Source organism: Xyrauchen texanus, chromosome 15, assembly GCF_025860055.1.
Source record: "Xyrauchen texanus isolate HMW12.3.18 chromosome 15, RBS_HiC_50CHRs, whole genome shotgun sequence".
Classification (NCBI taxonomy): domain Eukaryota; kingdom Metazoa; phylum Chordata; class Actinopteri; order Cypriniformes; family Catostomidae; genus Xyrauchen; species Xyrauchen texanus.
In genome coordinates, this window is record NC_068290.1 from 26,969,855 (window position 1) to 26,991,291 (window position 21,437).

The following is a 21,437-nucleotide window of genomic DNA, read 5'->3' on the forward strand; positions in this document are numbered from 1 at the left end:
CTCTCTCTCTCTCTCTCTCTCTCTCTCTCTCTCTCTCTCTCTCTCTCTCTCTCTCTCTCTCTCTCTCTCTCTCTCTCTCTCTCTCTCTCTCTCTCTCTCTCTCTCTCTCTAATATACGGTGCTGCGACTGCGTTAGTGTGCATTTTCGCTTCTTATCCAGTGCACTTCTAATGTTCGCATCTTTACCATTTTAATCATATCATTTTAATTACGATATGATTCCTCTCGCATTTCAGCTGCACAAGATATACATTTAGCATTCAAGTACGCGTTTAGAGTACTGCTGTCATATTTGACTATGTGCGAGCTAGCATTTCCCACCTCACTGAGATCACGAGCTAAATTGGAATTACTACGCGGCGCATATAATCTTGATATCAAATAATATGTTCACTTTTAATTTATTATATAATTTCTGTAGTGATTTGTTTGCACTTTAGTGGCCATTTTATTACATACTGACAGCTTAAATTCAAATGCAGGTCCTTATCAAAATGGCTGCCTTGGTATTTTGACTTAATTCCAATCCTATACTGGGACATGAATGTTGTTAACAATATATAATAAGTACTAACGAAGTGAATAAATGTTAATGCTTGAAGTTTATACATAATTTAAACGTTCTGTTTTTCAATTGATGTGTGTCATCAGACATTTAAGGCAACAGTTGAATCAGCTGATTTTATTCTACAAAGATGAAATTTAACCTGTATGCAAATCAAGTGGATGATTCAGTATATAATAGAGATTTGTAATTTGAGACAATTTGATATAGTAGGAAACTGACATAAACATTGGGTTAATGGTTGATTTTAAGTGATATACCCAAACATTCATTCTGCTTCTGTACATTAACATTTTAAAAAACATGAGCTTATTACTGCTTTCTCAAAACGATGTCTTCGTCGTCCCTGCTTGCTTGTGCAATTAATGCCGTTTCCATTGTAGGCCAACCTTTTAAAATGCATCAAGACTTTATTTGCACATCCAGTGTTTGTTATTTTCAGCATTAAAATGCCTTGTGATGAAATTTCATAAACATTGTCATAATTATGGCTTGTGAATACAAAACTGAACAGACATTGCTACATAATTTTTATGACTAAAATACTAAATTGATTCAGCCGTTCTAATTGTCCCTGAAATAAACATTAAAAAGTTTAATTTTCACTAAATCAAGAAAAATAAGACATTCAATTACACACACACACAACATACATCCTATGACATCTTTATAAACCCATTGTGATGTCTCTGCAACAAGTAATGACATTTTCAGGCTTATAAGAATTACAATTTGACATCACAGACATTTTGAAGGCACTCCTCTTCATTAGGAATGCATGAAGAATTGGCAAACAATGAGTGGCTAAAAAGTTTGTGCTTCTATTTTCTAATCATAATTTCAAAAAAATGTATGAGAAATATATCTAAAACAAGTAAACACTAAAACCACAGAAGAAAAAAAATCACCATCATAACGAAAAGATAACCATAACAACAAGAATAAATTTCACCAATAACCATAATATTAACTGTCATAGTAATGACAATAACAAACACCTATGTATTACAGAGCTGTTAGGAAGATTGTCTTTATGTTTTCATTAGTTTCCATTTAGATACACACTAGTTCCAGTGAAAAATTAAATGAATGTGCTGCCACAAATCCTTTGATGCAAACGTAATATAAACTACTCCTTAACACTTTTACTGGGAGTAATACATATTCAAATAGTCTGTAACTGTATTACATTGAACATTAACCAAGAGGTATAAAGTCTATGACAAAAAGATTATTTTTCATTTGTAAAATGAGTTCATGAGACCGAGACTATTCCTCAGAAGACAGAACCATACGTTAAATTATAGCTGGCTCTTTTGTAACCAATCTCATTTAAATTTTATTTGAATATTCACTAACTACATTAATACCTTTCCATATATTATGAGATTGTTATCTGTTAAGTAATAATGAATAAGCCGTGGGTAACATTTGTACCACTAACGCATGTGTGTTGTTTAGCCCTTAATATTGACAAGCGTTATTGGTTAAGAAGATATCAGGTATGATGTGATGTGTCCATATAAGTATAAGCAGATTTGTAATACAGGTTAGCTGTTTTGGCATGCCTGTATCCTTGGACTGTTTGTAAAGTCTTTTAACAGCATATGCACATGGCTTTAACATGGAGATTCAAAAAGCAGTCCAAGAGGTTTGTCTTGATAAACATTTTAAATGCCTACCCACACCTGAGCAAGGTAATGATACTGCCATGTTATGCACTAATTTTATGTCAGAATATTAACATACAAATTAATTTATGATTACTCTTGTGTTGTTTCCCCTTCTCAGATCCACATTTAAAAGCTTAAGGTGTTCACAATTAAGAAATTTTTGTGTACAGTACAACTAAGAGGAGCATAAACAGGCACGTACCCAGCATTACAGGAATCAAAGGTATTATTCTTGTGCTTTTAGTAGTCCATTGTCCCTTATGATGAATCTCCTTTACAAATCCCAGCTCCAAACAAAGTGCCATTGACCAATAAAGAGTCTTTTTAAAATGGAGAAAAAATATGATTGTCAGACATTTCTCTTGGTTTTCATCTGGGCTGTTCTGCCCAGTCGAAATGGCTTTCATTCATTGTTCAAAACGATTTCCAGTTATGTACTGAAGGGCAAACTTGAGGGTTTAAAACTTGTCATGTACTATTTTCAGGATTCCAACAAAACAAACTGAACAGAAATTCACTTGGTATATCCATGTTAAATTCACACTAAGTTGCAGGCGAAAATAATTTATGGTAAGCTATTACTTGCTTTCTCTGTCTCACTGAGTAGGCTTCAAAAGTCATTCAAGTCCTTTTAATTCTTGTCAGTTTATGTTATTCAAACAAATCGTTATGCTCCTCAAATTGTTCCATCATCAATCATTTTGACAAACATTGTAACAACCCTGCCAACCTCCCTTATTATGTAGATTAGGGTTCAAAAAGAGGTAAGATCCAGCATTATGGTTATTCGACTCCTTTTTATGTTTTCCATTGATTCTTATTGTATTTGTCCACCTGTAAGAAGCTTTACAATTCATCAGTAGGAATGGTTGTTTAACTGATTCCTCTTATGCAGATGTTACATAAGCTTGTGTAATTGTTAGTCTCCATCATATTGAGAAAGTGAGAGCTGTTCTCTGAAATATATGGCTCCATAGCAGCTATATCTGTGTAATAATGGAAAAAATATCCAAGAATAAAAACATTTGACACAAAGATATGAAAAATGTCAGTTGCGGTTCATCTGACAAATCATGTGAAATTTATATTACACTCTAATGATATTCTATGCAGCAGGTTATAGGCAAACTTGAAACAAATTAATAGTCATATATGGCAACTTTGATCATACTAATAGCTGCAATTTCATGAACATAAAAAGCACAACAAGCTCTATCAAAACAGACTAATAACTGTTGTTATCTAATCTCATCTTGTGTCTTTGCCACTATATACAATATATATCTGTAAAAATATGGTGCCACTTGGCTCTTTATGAACTACCTTGTGGCCCCTTCCTTCAAATTTGATTTCTCTGATTCCTTCACCATCCTCCTACTCCTTTTCTCTTTTCTCTCATTATTTTTCTCCCTCTTACGCCCACTCTCGTTTTCCCACAGTCCCTTTACCATCCTCCAACTCATCACACAGTCTATCCCTCACCCATCTTCTCCATTCCTCCTTCATTCTCTCTCCAGCCTCTTGCTCACACAGTAACCTCAGTCTTGCTTCCTGTTCTAACCCCTTGGTTTGTCGGCACTCCTCCACTCCCCCCTGCACCCGGGATGAAGTGAAGTTGTTCAATGGTGTTTTGCCTTTTTGCTGCAAATGCAAGCCTCCTGGCACTGTGTCCACCAAGAGTTCCTGTTCCCATGACAACCCCTGTTCCTGGCATATCGCCCCATCCCACTCCTCCAACCCCACCTCCTCCCAGGTGACCCGACATTGCTGCTGAATTTCGCTCCTGCTCTCGCCCCGATGTTGGGTGCGAGTTCATCTTTATCATGTGATGACGGTCAAGTGACGGTGTCGCACAAACATTCTGCTGTGATTGAGCTTTCTGGTGGCTCACGCGGGGCAGGGTGGGCACCATCCCACCTCCCCCTCCTGCAGGGTATTCACTTATTCCCATACCCATCCCACTTCCAACTTCACCATATTCGATCTCCTCTAGATGATCCGGTGACATTAGCAGCCTGTCCTTGGACTTCTGCAGGGTGTTCTGGTTATTGGAGTTCTTTGATGCACTGGCCATGGCTTTGTAGTATTGGTGCTGTTGGTTCTTGGAGAGCCTTGATAATGTGTTGCCATCACCGAGTGCAAGGAGCTGGTCAGTTGACTTAACACGGCGCGGTGGTTTGGAAAGTGTATCATAATTCTGGTTTTGCTTTGTCTCTGGTGGATCCAGAGGGTAAGGATTGGGGGTGTGGCTTGGGGCAGACTGTGGATGAGGTATTCGAGGGCGAGTGGCATGGGTGGGAAGTGTGCCTCGTCCCCCCATTGTGTAGTCACCACCCCAGGGAAGATGATGCTGGGAGGAATGGAAGGATGGAGGGGCATTGTTGGGCCTCCTTTTCGTGGTACAGTAACCTGAATAATCCTCCAATCCTCCTTTTTCTGTAGGTGGAGGAAAACATGTTTGAAAAGATCAGGAAATTGAATGAGGCAAGAAATGTAAATCAACAGAAAAGAGAATAAATACATTTCAGAGAATAGGGAAGCACAACTATGAATGCCTACAGGCTATGAGCCATTCAAATCTTTATCACAACTTAATTTAATTACCTATTACTATTGCTTAATAAAAATTCTTACACCTCCAACCTAGAATACTGTGTTTAAGTCAAAACCTGATTTCATGACTGTAACAATGTTAATATGATCATATTTTATCCTGATCCCTGAGCCAATTCATCTTTGCTGATTAAGTCTGAGTCACTGTATCAGCCTGTATAACCTTCGCCTGCGCAAAACTTTGTTGTCCTCCATCTGTAACCCACTTTCCAGGAGGTTTCATGTCTAGCTGAGAGAGAGGCCTTAAGGCTGTCCATGTCTGTACAAGATTGCTTTGCAAAAGTTTGCACTCATTAAAATGACCTTCACAAACATTTACTGTATATCTCCCAAGTGTTCCAGTGAAACACTGACATTGCTTAAAATAAAAAAAATTAAAAAATCATTGTACTGAAATATTTATGCAATGCTCTAAACCCCACATGAGGCTGTATCCTCATCAGCCAGCAGGTACTTTCTTAGTAGTGTTGTGTTTTCTTCAAAACACAACACTACTAACTTGGTCCATCTTTCTCTCTATATTCGTTATACATTTTTTGTGATGCCTTTTAAATGATGTGGGCTATAATATGAAAACAATCATGACATTTTCTATGTAATTCTTCAAAACATTTACTTAAATAAAAATTGGAGTTTTGTGTTTTTTTTTTTAAATGTCTACTAGCTTTGAAGCCATCTATATTGTATTGCAAAAAAGAAAAAATAATGAACCCTCCAATATGTTCTGCCCCAATATCCTGTTTCAATAGGCAATACGTCAACACAGGATAGAAAACCATATGAAAGGGATTTTAAGAGTCTTGGAAAGTCCTTTGGTAATCAGACACTCACCCAGACGCTTTAGAGAGGAGTATCTGTTCATCTCAGGCTTCATGGCGGCTTCATAAGAGGGCGGCAGCTGAGCCAGGTTGTGTAGGGAGTGATGGAAGGAAGGCTGGGGCTTCATGGCGTTAGTATGCTTACTTGGCTTCAGTGTGCCACCGGTGGCCAGCTGCACGTTGTTCATACGTGGTGCACGCTCTTTAAAGACAGATAACGACATTGATGGATGTTGAGGTTATTTGAAACCCTATAGAAAATATTGCAGTGGTTTTCATAGAATTGTGGATGTTACCTACCAATGGTGGCTGTATGTTTGGGGCTGGAGCCTTTGGTATGGATGAAATTATGCTGTAGATTCCCCACTGTGAAACAGAACAAAGATATAATATGTGTGTGTGTGTGTGTGTGTGTGTGTGTGTGTGTGTGTGTGCGTGCGTGCGTGCGTGTTGAACCTTTCATCTGCTAACTTCCAGTAATGTTTTTGTCAGCAAATATTTACAGTTACCATGAAGTTACAAAGTATCTTATGTACATTTATTAATTTAATAAATGCTGCCCTGCTAAGCTTTTCTAGCTCTACAAAGTGTTTTTTACTCCATTCAGTCTGTTCATTCTAATGCCATCATAAATACAGCCCCATGCTAAATAATTCACAAATGCCCTTTCATCATTTGGTTGATGCTTTAAACCCTTGCTTTTTCCCTATGATTCTTTCTTGTCCTGAATTTATGCTGCTGGCCATTCACAAGATTCAAACTGAGTTGGAAACATGAAGGAACTCTGTATGAGATATAATACAACAACACCAGTCAACTGCAAAGTGCAACCAGGTTACATCTAGTTTGTCCTGTGTCAAATGTTTTTATCAAATGTAAAAACATTTGACACAGGACATTTGGTTCCACATAATAGCTTGGATGGTTTGAGTCATATATCATAGGCAGATCCTTCAAGGTCACCTGGAGAGGAGAGGTGTCCAAGTCACACCAACTGACCACTGGTGTTCCTCAGGGATCAGTGCTTGGACCCCTCCTCTTCTCAAACTACACTACATCACTTGGACCGATAATTAAGGCACATCACTTTTCTTATCACTGCTACACAGATGATTTTCAGCTCTACCTGTCGTTCCAGCCTGATGACCCCACCATCACCACTCTTATCTCTGCCTTCCTCTCAGAGATTTCTGCCTGGATGGAGAGTCACCTTCAGCTCAACCTGGCCAAGACAGAACTCCTTCTGATCCCAGCCAACCCATCTGTTTACCACAACCTCATTAATTATATTGGTTCAACTACACTAACGCCAACCAGGACTGCTCTGAACCTGAGAGTGGTGGTTGATGACCAGCTTAACTTCACTGCCCACATCTCATCAACCTCCTGGTCATGCCGGTTCATGCTTTACAACATCAGGAATATCAGACCCTTCCTGTCTGAATATGCTCCAAGCTCTGTTCATTTCAAGACTAGACTACTGAAATGCTCTGTTGGCCATCCTCCCTGCTAGCATGATAAAGCCACTGCAATTAGTTCACAATGCTTCAGCACGTCTGGTCTTCGATCAGCCAAAGAGGGCTCACATCACCCCACTCTTGGGTGCAATTCACTTGTAACCTGTAGCTTCATGCATCAAATATAAGGCTTTAACTCTGACCTTCAGGACAGCACGTGGAATGTATAAAGTCTATTCAATGATCCTTCACTTTCTCTGTTCCTCTGAGGTGGAATGAACTTCCAACCTTCATACAATCTATACTACTCCTGCAAACTTTTAGAACTTGGCAGTGTATTACTGCAGATATTGTCGACTTATGTACAACAATTTGCTTGCTATGTTCCTCATTTGTAAGTCGCGTTGGATAAAACACCTGCTAAATGTAAAATGTAATAGCATTTGACGTGCAACTAACAGGGTTTTTGATCCACGTAGAAATACAAATATATGCTCAGTACTGGATATTTTATCTAAACTTACAAGTTACAACTGTAACTCACAGATAACTTGGATAAAGGAGTACAAAGAGAATTAATTGGTAAGTTTTCCTCTCACATCGGTTATCTTTACTCTGTAGTGTGGGATAGAGGTTTTTGGGGGGTCTTCCAAGTGTCCCCTCTCCTCCTCCAGTTCCCAGGGCAACACTGTTGTTTCTCTCCCCCTCTTGGACTGTACTTGACTGGTGACGCAACATTTCCACTAGAGCCCTGACAGGGAAGGAGGTAGAAATTAGTCAAAAGGATACAATTTTAGGTGCATTAGGCTTCTTTAACATTAGACTGCATTAAACATTGATATATTGAAATATATGCATTGAACAGGCCATATGCAGGGCAGTAGAGCACTGATTAAAGGGATAGTTCATCCAAAAATGAAAATTCTGTCATCATTTACTTCCTGTTATGTTGTTCCAAACCCATATGTTTTTTCTTCTTCTGAATAATAAATAAAAAAGGAGATGCAATAAGGAATGACAGCCCAGTCACCATTCTCACTTGGAAGTGAAGTGAGTGAGGCTGTCATTCTTCCTAACATTTCCTTTTGTGTTACACAGAAGAAAGTAATTTATATATGTTTGGAACAAAATGAAGGTGAGTAAATTATTCATAATTTAAATTTTTGGATGATCGATACCTTTAGTAACTTTGAGTGTTTTTGGTTGCCTCCTTTCACCTGGGCATGTTGAGTTCTCTGTTCCTAGGTTGACGTGATGCCTTGTGGAATGCCACCTTAATAGCCACCGCCACTGCAACTGTAAACGAGATGACTCCACCAATGACATAGACAGTGTTGTTGCTTTGCTCAATGCGGCTGAGATCAGGATGGGCTGGTGCTGGGGGCCTGGTTGCTGGTGGGGCAGTATTGGCCCACACAGGAGAATGATAGTTCTGGCAGATGTTCTGGTCTAGCCTTCGAGTCCGGTCTGGACAACAAAATCGATAATGACAGGTCCCACAGCAGTAGATGAAGTCATCCTTGGAACAATTAAAGGTGAGGTCATACTGCCCCATGACATCATAATAACCCCGACAAACATCCACTTCCACCAGTTTGCGAGGAGGCGGAACTACCTGTGCTGCTCTAAGAGGGGGCTTCAGTGCATCGGCCGTTATGTTCTTTGGCAGCATTATCTGAGGCAGCGGCCTAGGGGGCAATTCTGCTGCTCCAGCTGGCTGCTTTGGCCAATGATTCATAGACTTCTCTTGCATATTCCCACCATTTTTAGAAAGGGGGAACAGAAACCCTCTACCTCGAGATCTGGGGCTGGGTGTTGGGGTGATAGTGATGGTGATGGGCCCATTCTGTGTATTTCTGGAGGGGCCCGGGATGCTTGCTGATGAAGCGTTAAATGGGACAGCGATCAGCAGGAAGAGAATGATTATACACACTCGAGCTTTCAAGGTGGGCATCATTTTTACATGACTAACGCTGCTTTTTTCTCAGACTGACTCAACCCACCACACAATATAGATTGAAAAAAAAAACAGCCTGCTTATATGAAATCAGACTCTATATTAAAACAGTCTCAAAAGGAAAATCTGTTTTCGAAAGTCTGTTAAAAGTGTGTGCTTTCAGCTTCAAGGTGAGCCACAATGGTTATAAAACACATATTCTCTCATACTCATCATACAGTGCCTCCTTCCAGCATATAGATGAACACAAAAACAATATGTAAAACAATCCAAATGCCAATAATATTTGTAGTAAGCAACATAAATTGGCCAGTTCTTGTACAAACAGGAAATTAAAGAATATTTAAAATAAATATTGTGTATATAAGCAAAGAAAAATCTTCCCTTTTGTGACTGTCCTCAAAACAAATAAAATCTATATATATATATATATATTTTTTTTTTTTTATATCCGCAGACAAACAAGAAATGGCATCTCTTATTATCAACTTTACATATTACCTATATAGTTTAGTGTATTGATGACACTTGAAAGAAATTTAAGAATTTATGTTTAATCCCCTATTCTGGCACTTATCAGGATGAAAAATTGATTTAAGCGAAAGGGACAACTTTAAACATCTTAAAAATGTAAACTAATGATTTTTTGTCTCTTTTTTTTATCCTCACAATATTATTATTTTTTAAATTGGGCACTCTTTACATTCAACAATGGCACTTAGTCTTTAGGCAAATTTCCCTGACCTGTATTGCTCCCTGAATGTTTTCTATTATTAACTAGTATTAACAATTTCTATACACTTTGTGGGAAGTCAAAATGACTGTTTTGTTCTACTGCTCTTGTTTACGTCTTAATTGGGTTACTCAGAACAGTGAACACTTCTGAGTAGGTGAGGAATTATTTAGTTTCCTCAGAGGTTACTCTTAAATGTTGGCCTGAAAACTTGTATTGAAATGAATGGTCATTGCTTCATTCAGCATGTAAAGAATTACTAAATCTATAATCGTATGTGTAGATTTAAAATGGTTGAAAGAAATCAGGTAAAAATGTAGAATCTGTCAGGTTAAATATAAATGGGTTGTATTATAAATATTTAATCCATCTACATGTATTTCAGGCTATTGAAGTGTGATAATGTTCAATAAACTGATGACAAAGACAAAAAAAAACTGATAATGGCACAAAAGATGATAAAATATTTTGCAAGGCTGATTGTCTTCGCAATAGAAAATCTCCAGTCTCTTTCCAGTTGCTTACAGTTCACACAGCAGATTTGCTTTTCTGATAAGCCCAGTTTTCATTGAGACAGAGATTTTTGAAACATTTTGCTGCACCTCTTGGTGAAATGGTTTAATATTCCATAGTGTGGACATGGCTGTTTCCTCACTTTTTTGCAAGGTTGGTCTAGGAATCCACAGAAAGTTTTCAAGTGTTCAACGACAGAGTGATGTGCCTCTGAAAAGTAAATCAACACATTAATGCACACATACACGCACACACAAAATTATTTTTGAAAGATCATAGCTTGTCATCAACATGGCAGCATATTATATTCATTGTGACAAATATGATATGTAGGCAGGGATGTGTGCAGACATTTTGGGGGACGGGGCACAAGTGGAAATAAAGGGCACTTTTTGTCAAATGTATGCAAATTAGCTCATTTTAATTAGTTAACGCCGAATTTTCATATTAATGTGGCGACCGTGATGATGTTATTAGACAAACATTTTACTGTATTCACCTGTAGTGTCTCCATTAATTACAGTACATTATGTATGGCCTGTATGGCCATGATATATGGCTAAACTTTAGCTAACTTAATACATTAGCTAGTAGTTCATGATTCATGCATGTTTGCAAGACACAAGTTAACTATATTTGTTTTTTGGCTTTTGGGTAATTAACTGTAAAGTCGAGGCATTAGTAGCTTAGTATTTTGTTCATCATCACTCACCTCCACACAAGCCAAGAAAGACACAACTGGGATAGGAGCTGGGAGGGGCTGCTGCCTGTCTGTGTGTCTGATGTGTGATGCACTTCTGCATGGAGTGCCCTATGTATATATATATCTATATCTATATCTATATCTATATATATATATATATTCATTCATTTAAAAAAAATATATATATATATATATATATATATTCAGTCACAAAAGGGCACTCCATGCAGAAGTGCAGCACACATCATGTGCCGTAACTAATGTAATCAGTATAACAATCCACAGAATTTTTGCAGATATTTATTTAATGTGGTTGGTCTGTATGTTTTAACACACACACTAAATACAACAGGAACAAGAATTAAATATTTAGCTAATATAAAAATGAGCTGTGGGCACAATCCAGCAGGCATTTTAAGAATAGTTCACCCAAAAATAACACTAAGTGCAAATACTTGCACCCTTAATTAAACACTAACATCACTGCAGTATGTTTATTGTGTTTATTTAGAGTCCCATAGACATCCTACACCAACCCCTAAACCTAACCTTATAAAAATAAACCATAGTTTTACTACAGTAACCATAGTACCACCACAGTATTTTGTAGTAAAATCATAGTGACCACAAAATTAAACATGATTACTATATTAACACCATGTTGCTGTAGTAACATGATGGTTAACTGCATTAAAACTATGGCAAAACCATGGTTAATTTGACCTGGAACAAACATTTTTGTCAACTCCCCGAACTTCACTCTGACCAAATCAATGTGAGAAAATCAGTTTTTACATTAATCCTTGATGGCACAGTTTGTCTTCAATTTCTGTACAAATAGCTGTGTTGTGTGGCAGGTGCTATTTACACCTAGTGCAAATAGTCACTTCAAAAATATAAAAAGTATGCCATTCTGTCATTTTAACACAAAGGGTGAATATTTTTTTATATTTTTTTAAAAGGTCATCACAGGGTTCATGTGCCATCAAATGAAAGTGACTACAGAAAAAAAAAAAAAAACTTAAACCACAGTAAAAGTTATCAATGTCAGTTTAAAAGGTAGTGTTGTCATGTTGCAAGAACAATAAGGTTTGATGTTATCGACATTAACAGATATACAGTTAATGTAAATCAAATATGAAAGAATTAATTTGACTTGAGAGTGAATAATTACTTAAATTCCATTCACCACAAAAACAGATTATATCGCTTCAGAAGTCTGTGTAGCCATGCTACAAAAAACATTTTTTTGTGTGTCCTTTGTCGAATCACGGTTAATTTTTAATAGATGGCAAATAAACCCTCTAAAGACTTCAAAAATCACTTGTTTAGAGTAACAATAATGACAAAATTTCCATTTTTGTGTGAACTGTTCCTTTAAGAAGTGTTTTACAGGGATTATTAACTGAGCATCCATGTATTACTCTATGCATCAGTAAAGGAATAGGGACCAGAATTTTTACATGAGGATAACAGATACTAGTCAAATTTGACTATTGTCAGTTTTGAAATCATAGAATTTGTGATTGGTTAAGGGTAAAGTTATTACATTATTGCAGCATGGGCACGTCACACATGCACATGTTATACACACTTTTGGTATGAATCTGTTGGTCTGGAGCTTCTAGCCTAAAACGGTGTCCATTGCACATTAAATTGTACATTTCATTATGCTTCATAAGCTGACTGGTTGACACCATGATGAATCAGAATATTAGCTAAATACTTATCTTTACACTTTGACATTATTCAGTTTAAGACTAATCATTTAGACTAAATATCCAAATTTAGAAACAATATTTATTCTTTTAATATGTACTCTAACATAAATATGGCATTGACATTGAGGATCATATTGCATGCAATACAGCTGCAAATTCCAACATTACACTCATAACTCTGATAAAGAAAATCATGATGACCATTTGTCTAATGTGTTACTACAAGTCACTTTGAATCAGAAGCATGGAAAGAAGTGAAGCAATGATCAGAACAAACAGTGATCAGTCCTTTTCAGAGAGCATAGCATGATGCATGACACTGGGAAGGAGGGAGAGACTGAGATCTTTCTTTCCTGACACTTTACTATAGGCCTATGTGTCAGAATGTTTGTGAAGAAAGTGATAGAAACACTGTTATACAGTTCTGGAACTCCTAATATCTCAATCAATACCCATCTGCTTTACTTTTCACAATTGCAGGGGCCAGTGGAAATCCATTAGGGGGTTGGAGGGAGACAGATAAATGCAGGGTAGAGATTTAAATATGAGCACAGCATAGCAGAAGTACACAGAGCCAGAGGTACGACAGAGAAGAGGTGCTTTGTGTGTTTGTGCATGTGTGTATGTGGGAGTGCAGTGAGTGGGTGGAAGAGAATGGAAAGCGTTCAGTGACACCACTTACTAACACACATTCACTTATACACAGTACACACTATTCACAACATAGGGAACATACAGTGCTAACACCAAACATAGAGACTGCAAAACATGTGCGCACATGCAGACAGTATGCATGATCAGGTAGTAAAGGAATATTAACACACTCTTTTACTACAGCACATTCGGAACACAATCCAAAAAAACGTATATTACTGCGATATAAAATGTGTATAGACCTAAAAAAAACAAATAACACATCTTCTATGTAATGAACTACAGATATCACCAAGTAATGATCTGCATAGAGATATAGCAGAACTGTGGCGACAACAGGCACATACAAATCTATCAACATTCCAATGCAGGAAATACAGTGTTGGCAAGGAAAATATACCCATGCCTGCTGTGGTCTCATATTAGCTACTGTATAGCGCTTAGGCATAGGAGGTCTACGATTGCATCATGGCATAACTTTAAAACATTTCTGTAATTTTAACAGTAAAAGACTAAAAACGCTGCAGTAAAAAACGTTAATTGGTTAATGGGTAATTACCTTAAAATATACGGTAAAACATTATTAATTTTACAGGGCAATACATGTAATTCTTGGGTAAAATGTTGTAAAAAATTATGTTTTTTATATGTAAAAAGTATAATTTTACCATATAATTAACGATAAAAATGTATATTATGTTTAACATGTGAGTACATGTACTTTTTATAGTAAATTACCGGAATTCCCTGCATAACCCATCACATTTCATTATATTTTATGGGAATAGTTTTGTTACTTATTTTTTTAATATCAGTTAGGTACTTTGGGGTGTTCCATGTTATATTATTGAATGCATTATTTTAATTTCATATTTGTTACCCTGATGCTGTTTTGTGTTTGTGTGAGTGACACAATGAACCACAAAATATACAGGCAACAAAATTACATCCCGTAAAGCCTGAAACATGGTCACCGTATTTTTTATTGTTAATGTTTGGCAACCACAGCTGCCGGAAATTTACTTTTTTACTTTTTTATTTTTTCCAGTGTGGTTTGCAAACCTTTCAGGCTACCAAATTCAGTTTTAATCAAATAATGGTTGTCCATCTAATAGTAAATCTATCTATCTATCAATCTATCTATACAATAAAATGTTGTCATTTTAATGGAAAAGGAATGCAATGCTACAGTAAAAAACTGTTAATTTGTTAACTGGTATTTATCATTCCATTTAAGTTGACAAATCATATTATACTTAAAACAACAATACATGTAATTTTATTGCTAAATATTGTAAAAGTAGATGTAATACGTATGAATTACCTTGTAGTTTACAGTGAAAATTTATAGTATGTACAAGACAATACTTTTACATTAAACAATGATTAAAATTACAGTGAAAAACTATAATCAGTTATTCCCAGACGTCCCTGCATGATCCATCACTTCTCATTACATTTTATAGAATATACATAAATATAATATTTAGACTTATTTTTGATATCAGTTAATAGGTATGTACATTGTGGTGTTTTTTTGTTACATATTATGTTGATAATTTTAATGTGTATTAGAAAATTTTACCTTCATGGTGGTATGTCTTAGCATGGGTAACATTTTGTAGTTTCTTTGAATGATTATTGGCTATCTCTCCTAGAAGGGCCACCCTTGATGAAATCTACTGTACTGTGAGATTTACTGTAAGTCATCATGTGGCCTTTTGTTTTACCATCTGTGTTACTATGCTGGTTAAAAGTACATTTAAAAGTACAAAGCAGAGATTTTTTTTTTTGTTCCAGGAGTATATTATCACCATTGAATAATATATACAGTAGTGAACTGTATAATATATAGGCATCAAAATGACACCTCTTAATGCCTGAAACATGATCACTATATATTTATGGTGCATTTCTGGCAACCACAGCTGGCAGTTTTTTTTTCTTTTTAACTTTTAAAATTAACAGTGTACCATGTCAACATCCCTAAGTATCCAAAACCTGGTTTAAATCAGTAACTGCCATCCAAAAGACATGCAATATGGTAAAATTCTTTCAGAATTTGAAATCAATTTGAAAGATGCATGGCAAAAAATATAATATTAAAAATGCTTAGGGGTAAAAATCAAACAAACAACAACAAAACAAAAAAGCCCAGATACAATTGTTCAATAAAACATTTAATAATTGTTCAAATCATCAGACTGTATTCACTTATACTACCGTTCAAAAGTTTGGAGTCACTTGAATGAAATGTTTCTTATGATCTTAAAAACATTTTGATCTGAAGGCTTAAATAAAGGTGTATGCTTAAATGCTTGAAATTAGATTTGTAGCAAAAAATATAATTGTGCCACCATATTAATTTATTTAATTACAAAACAATAATTTTATTTTAAAAAAAAAATTACATTTTTTAAATTGCTGACTTGGACCGAATAATAAAGAAAAGCAGCCAATAAGTGCCCAACATAGATGGGAACTCCTTCAATACTGTTTAAAAGCATCCCAGGGTGATACCTCAAGAAGTTGGTTGAGAAAATGTCAAGAGTACATTTCTGCAAATTCTGGGAAAAGGGTGGCTATATTGAAGATGCTAAAACATAGCACAGTTTTGATTTATTTTGGATTTTTTTTTTAGTCACAACACAATTCCCATATTTCCATTTCTATTATCTCATAGTTGTGATGACTTTCCTATAATTCTAAAATGTGAAGAAAAAAAAAATAAAGAATGAGTAAGTGACCCTAAACTTTTGAACGGTTGTGTATGTAATGCAAGGAAATTCATAAAAGCTGTGATAAATTGCTCTCCTAACAACTGCTACATAAACCGTTTATGGTTTTGCAACCATTTTCTGCATAATTAATGTGGAAGCATTTAATGACCAAAGTGCACTTACAAAGGACTTGCATTGACAGATGCAATTACAGTTCTTGCACATATAGAGCAAGGAGCACCATGCTTAATGTGACCTACGTGGGAAGAATGTTTTCCTCACATTTTTGCCACTGTATTTTTCCACACTTGTCAGAAGTTCGGTTGGAAAAACTAAGCAATGAGGAACAATGTATGGAACATTGATCTTAAGAGGTGTGGTGTTGAGTGATTCATGTGAAGATCTGTGAGCCATTTACAGTTTTAATTAAGAACAAATTTAAGAACAGTCTACAACATTAAAACATTAACCTCTCATTTGCATGTATATAATAAAGTGTAGGCCATTTAAACACCTTCTTGCTATGTGCAACAGTGTGCGCATCTACAAACTGGATTAGCTTTTCCTGAACGTGTCAGCAAGGCACTGTGGGCGACTTCTAAGAGATGTGACACTAAAGATGTGGCGCATTCACAAACAGTTTCTAGAACAGTAAGAAACGTGAGTTTACAGAGGAATTACCGAAAAAACATCTGGTTTCAAATTGGTATTATGAAATCTTGCCCTTCTCTCTATATTTTATTATATTTTTGTTGCAAAACATTTCTGTTTTGGACATTCTCTCAACATCTATATCTCCCTCACTGCATTTCCCTTTCTCTCTCTGTGATATTCAGTGCGTGGGTTGAGCCAGCTCACTCTCTCAGAATAGCACTGCAGTAGTTCAGTCTTGTATAGAAGGAAAGAATGAGAAAGAGAATGATAGATATGATTAATAGACCTTCTTCTCTCCTCTAAACCTGCTCTTATCTTGAAAGAAAAATTGTTTGGCCTTTCCTTAATATGCCTGTGACAGACCAACTCACCATGAACTATTTGTGGACCTGCCAGTAGCAGTCAATCATATCCCAAACCTTATGCATCTACACCACCCTCTCACAGACATACAATATGGATTAATCTGGTGTATTGCTATGTTCTTAATCAGGTTAAATAGCTGGTCTGTAGCCCATACTATCAAATAAATGCAAAGTAGGAGGTGAAATAAATAAAAAGGCCACTGTGTGTACATCCCGGACCACATTGAGCTCAGATCTAATGGAATTAGAAGGCAGAGCATGTTATTATTGAAAGGTAGACCAATATATGGGTTTTACCAATTAATCAGTGCCAATAGTTGCTTTTTGGATCTATCGGTTATCGACAAAAATATATGCAGTTTCTTTTTTTTCTAATTTTTTGTATTACTCATCAATAAACCTCATCTGGTGAAATATATACATATAGACTCTTTATCTGGTGAATACATATGCTATAAAAAGTGTCATTTTGTGAGTCCCAGGTGTATTTCAGACTTGTTTATAATGACCAAATCTTAATTTTTCTAGTTATTATTGAGATTTTGGTTGCACAATAAACTGCTTTTGGGATTTTATTTATATTGGACTCTATGTCTGTGTCCTTCATTGTAAGGAAAGTGTTTAAGACTATGGGAAAGCTAAGTAAGGCTTTTGTCATAGCAGTCCCAATAAAACGCACTTCATAATTAAAATAAATTGCAAGGCAGTAAAATGCTATTTGTATGGCTGTGTAAAACCTGTTCTTGGTGCCCCATGACAGCACATTCCATTTAGGTCAATTTTGTAAAAACAAACAAAAAAAAATCTATCTGAAAAAAGTGGTATTTTACATTAAATGTACTGGAAAATGTGGTAACAATGCCACCAAATAAAAACCAATTAAAATATAAACCAGACTGAATCAACAACCAAAATTAAAGGCAAATTAAAAGTTAAATCAGGTAAGCATAAGGATCTGCAGGTCTGGCGCATTGCATGACCAAGTGTTCACTTTACAAAGGCAACAATTTGGATTGACAGGGCCAGGGCCTGGAACATTTCTGTGAACCAAGTATAGAATAACCTCAAATTTTGTCTTTAAAATGTAGTCATAATATCCCCCACAATTTTTGTAAAAGATGGTGCCCAAATATGTAGATATGTAAACCACCATTAGGGATTATAGTGCACAAATGAAGTGTGTTATGGATGCTGTCAATATATTAAGGGTAAACATAATATCAGTGTTGGGTGTAATCCAATTACAAAGTAATTAGTTACAAGGTCAAATTACTTTTAGTCCAAAAACGTAGTATAATGCATTACATTTTAAATTCTTGTAATCAGGTTACAAATACTGACTTCAGTATGACTTCAATTCAGTTCAATTGAATTAAGTACATTCTAGTGTTATGCTTATTTCTAATATATTATTTATGTAGAATACATGAATTATGGCCCCATGATGAGTCATTATGAAGGAGAAATATGGGGTGCTGAGTGTCTGATATGTGTGTAACAATATTTTCAAATTGTTGAGTGGAAAAGTGTTTTAGAAAGTAACTTAAAAGTAAAGTAATTAGTAATGTGATTACTTTAAAAAAATGTATAAGTATTTGATTACATTTTAGAGAAATAATTAGTGATTTGTAGTAAGTTACTATTTTTAAGAAGCACTGCATAATATAAGGTAACATAAACAATCATTAAAAACATTTTTTATTTTATTTACTTTCAGACTTACTTTTGAAATTTTCAAATAAATTCAGTTTTCACCCATAAAAGCTGAGGGTTAATTTTTAACATCTTAACATTAGTTTTATTCATAAAAGAAAACGTGAATGTTGCAAGGGATGTAACACCAGTGACAAATTCCCTTAAAAGTTTATTTAAATCAATAAACCATTAAATAAATAAAATGATTTGAACATTAAACAATGTGACAACAATAACATACTTAAATGCACCATGTGAAAAAATTATTGTTTATGTAAATGTAAATTAATAACTTTTTGATCATGGTGGTAAAATCACTATATATGCACAATTCAGCAGCCTCTTTTTCCTCTGACCTTGGATATACTTTTGTATTTTAAAAATACAAGTTTTTAACATTGATAACATCAATGACATGTCATAACGGGACAAACATTCGATTTAAATTATTTCAATTATTAGTTACTTATTTTGTTTTGCTTTTTGTACACTTGTTAGGCATTGCACTAATGCTTGACCTGAGAAACCAAAATGAGTAAAAAATAAACATAAATAACTGTATTTTATAAACTGTTTTTTTTTTTGAAAATTGACAAATGTAGCCTAACTATATTTTCCAAAAAATTAAACTATAGGTCTATGGAGTCAAACAATTTCATATTATTTAATAAAAGGTTAGTTTATAAAATTATGCCTTTTAATGGGGTTTCTTGAGTATTTGAAATCTTTTTCATGATTTAAAAGTCAAGGGACATGTTTGTCACCATATTTTGATAACATCATACCTGTAGAGACACGGATGAATGAAATGAAACGCAGTTCAGTCCACTGCGCAACCAACCGAGCCAATCTGACTTTTGTTGGTCTCGCAACAGTGAAATACACCAAAAATATGAGGTTTTGACTGATTTCAAATCACACAACAATCTGAAGGTGAGAATATGAATATCGTGTATCGACGTGTTTCTCGCTGATTGCGGACCTGTAATTCGCACGAGGGTGAGTAGGTGGACATGACAACCAGCGCGAGCAATGAATGGCCGTCTGCGTAGGCGTGAATGCATGTTTGCAAGAAGGGTGATGTGTAGACACTTTACACTTATGTGTTACAGATCTTTCTCCGGTCGCTTGCAAATTGATAGAAAACAAAGTGATGCGATGTATTAGGCATTTTAACCACTAACAGTTAGTAGTTAAAATGCAAAATCACGTAGGCTACAGCTCATTAAACTTCAATAAAATAAAGAGTGATACAAAACATATACACATGATCACAGAAAACGATTAATCAGACAATCAGATGACATGCAGCGATATAGTCCAACTTGGGCGACTTACCTGTACAGAATTCTGTTGAGCCTCACGACACCACCGATCTCATATTGTATTGAAGCCTGAGCGACGACGATGGCTGTTATTTCAACAAACTGTTGCAGCACTCCCCTGCTGATGTTAGTCTCGTCTTTTGGCAACAAAACAATATTTACAGTCCCTAATTTCTTTCCAGGATATTCTTTCACCTGCCCCAGTTGTTTCCATGTTCTTACTACAGAAAAAGCATCAATTTTCTTTACCTACTGGCAACAGATCTTGCACAATGATTTAAATATCTTGCTTGTTTATAGCACTGTGAAGGTATTCCAGGTTTACCAAGTTACCGAATACGTCCTTGATATACTTTTAATAACGGTTAAAATGACGGGTGAAACAAAAACTGCCTGTTGCCGTCAATTTCTTTCGCTCTAATTCTCTCTTAAATGAAATGCAATTGTTTATTCTTCACGTTGCTTTTAATCGACGCCGCCTGCAAAGTGTGCACACAAGAACATTCCGACCCTGTCACGAAACACCGGCGGAATGAGGAGGGTGGTCTCACAGAGGTCCGCAGCGCTGAAAAGTGCGTTTATTGGTTTCGCGAGACTGTTAATGAGGAACTGATACGTTGATTCCAGACTGCTTCACGTGTTTCGTTTCTCAAACTACTTCTCATCTTTACACGATTATGGCTGGCTAAGCAATATGGTGTGTGCGCGCAGAGGGGGCACATCGACCGGTTGCCATGGCAACAATGTCATTTTGTTTTTGACTCTAATCATTTTGATGCCTTTCCCTTCGAAAACATACGAACTGGTTGTAGAATAAAGACGCATTGCCTTTGTGCGAATGGCCGTGGCTTATTTAGCAAACAAAATGCAACATATTAATTTAAAACAACAGCATGATGACATAGCCCTAGCTTGTGGTATTATGCTTTAAAAATACAGAGTTGTCAACTGGTTATAGATTTTTACTGATAGGTAGAGGCTCAAGACACAAAATGCAGTCTCAATGTCCGATTCCCCTATGCAGGTGTAACATATTACAATAATCAAAACTTTGTATCTTAGCTAGAAGTCTATAATCATAACGCAATTTAATCATAACTGTTAACCTGATATTATCCAAATAGGCTGAAATGCATAACCAGATAAACACAGGTTTCATTTAATGTACACTTAATCCAATAAATGAGATTGGGCTAATAAATCAAATCCATAATTTCACCAAATATGAATCTGTTCTGTGACGGCACATATAAATGCACTGTTAGATTGTG

General features: G+C 35.8%; 1 protein-coding gene across 1 annotated transcript; it reads right to left on the minus strand.

Annotated features, from left to right (window-relative positions):
* Positions 1–811: 811 nt before the first annotated feature.
* On the minus strand, positions 812–20,711 carry LOC127655615 (protein shisa-7-like). The gene is made up of 6 exons (XM_052143501.1): positions 20,180–20,711; positions 8,344–10,539; positions 7,726–7,877; positions 5,970–6,035; positions 5,683–5,871; positions 812–4,674 (listed from the first exon to the last, which is right to left on the minus strand). Exons 2-6 carry the CDS (start codon positions 9,081–9,083, stop codon positions 3,764–3,766), a joined length of 2,058 nt encoding a protein of 685 aa, XP_051999461.1. The 5' UTR covers positions 9,084–10,539; positions 20,180–20,711; the 3' UTR covers positions 812–3,763.
* Positions 20,712–21,437: the final 726 nt, after the last annotated feature.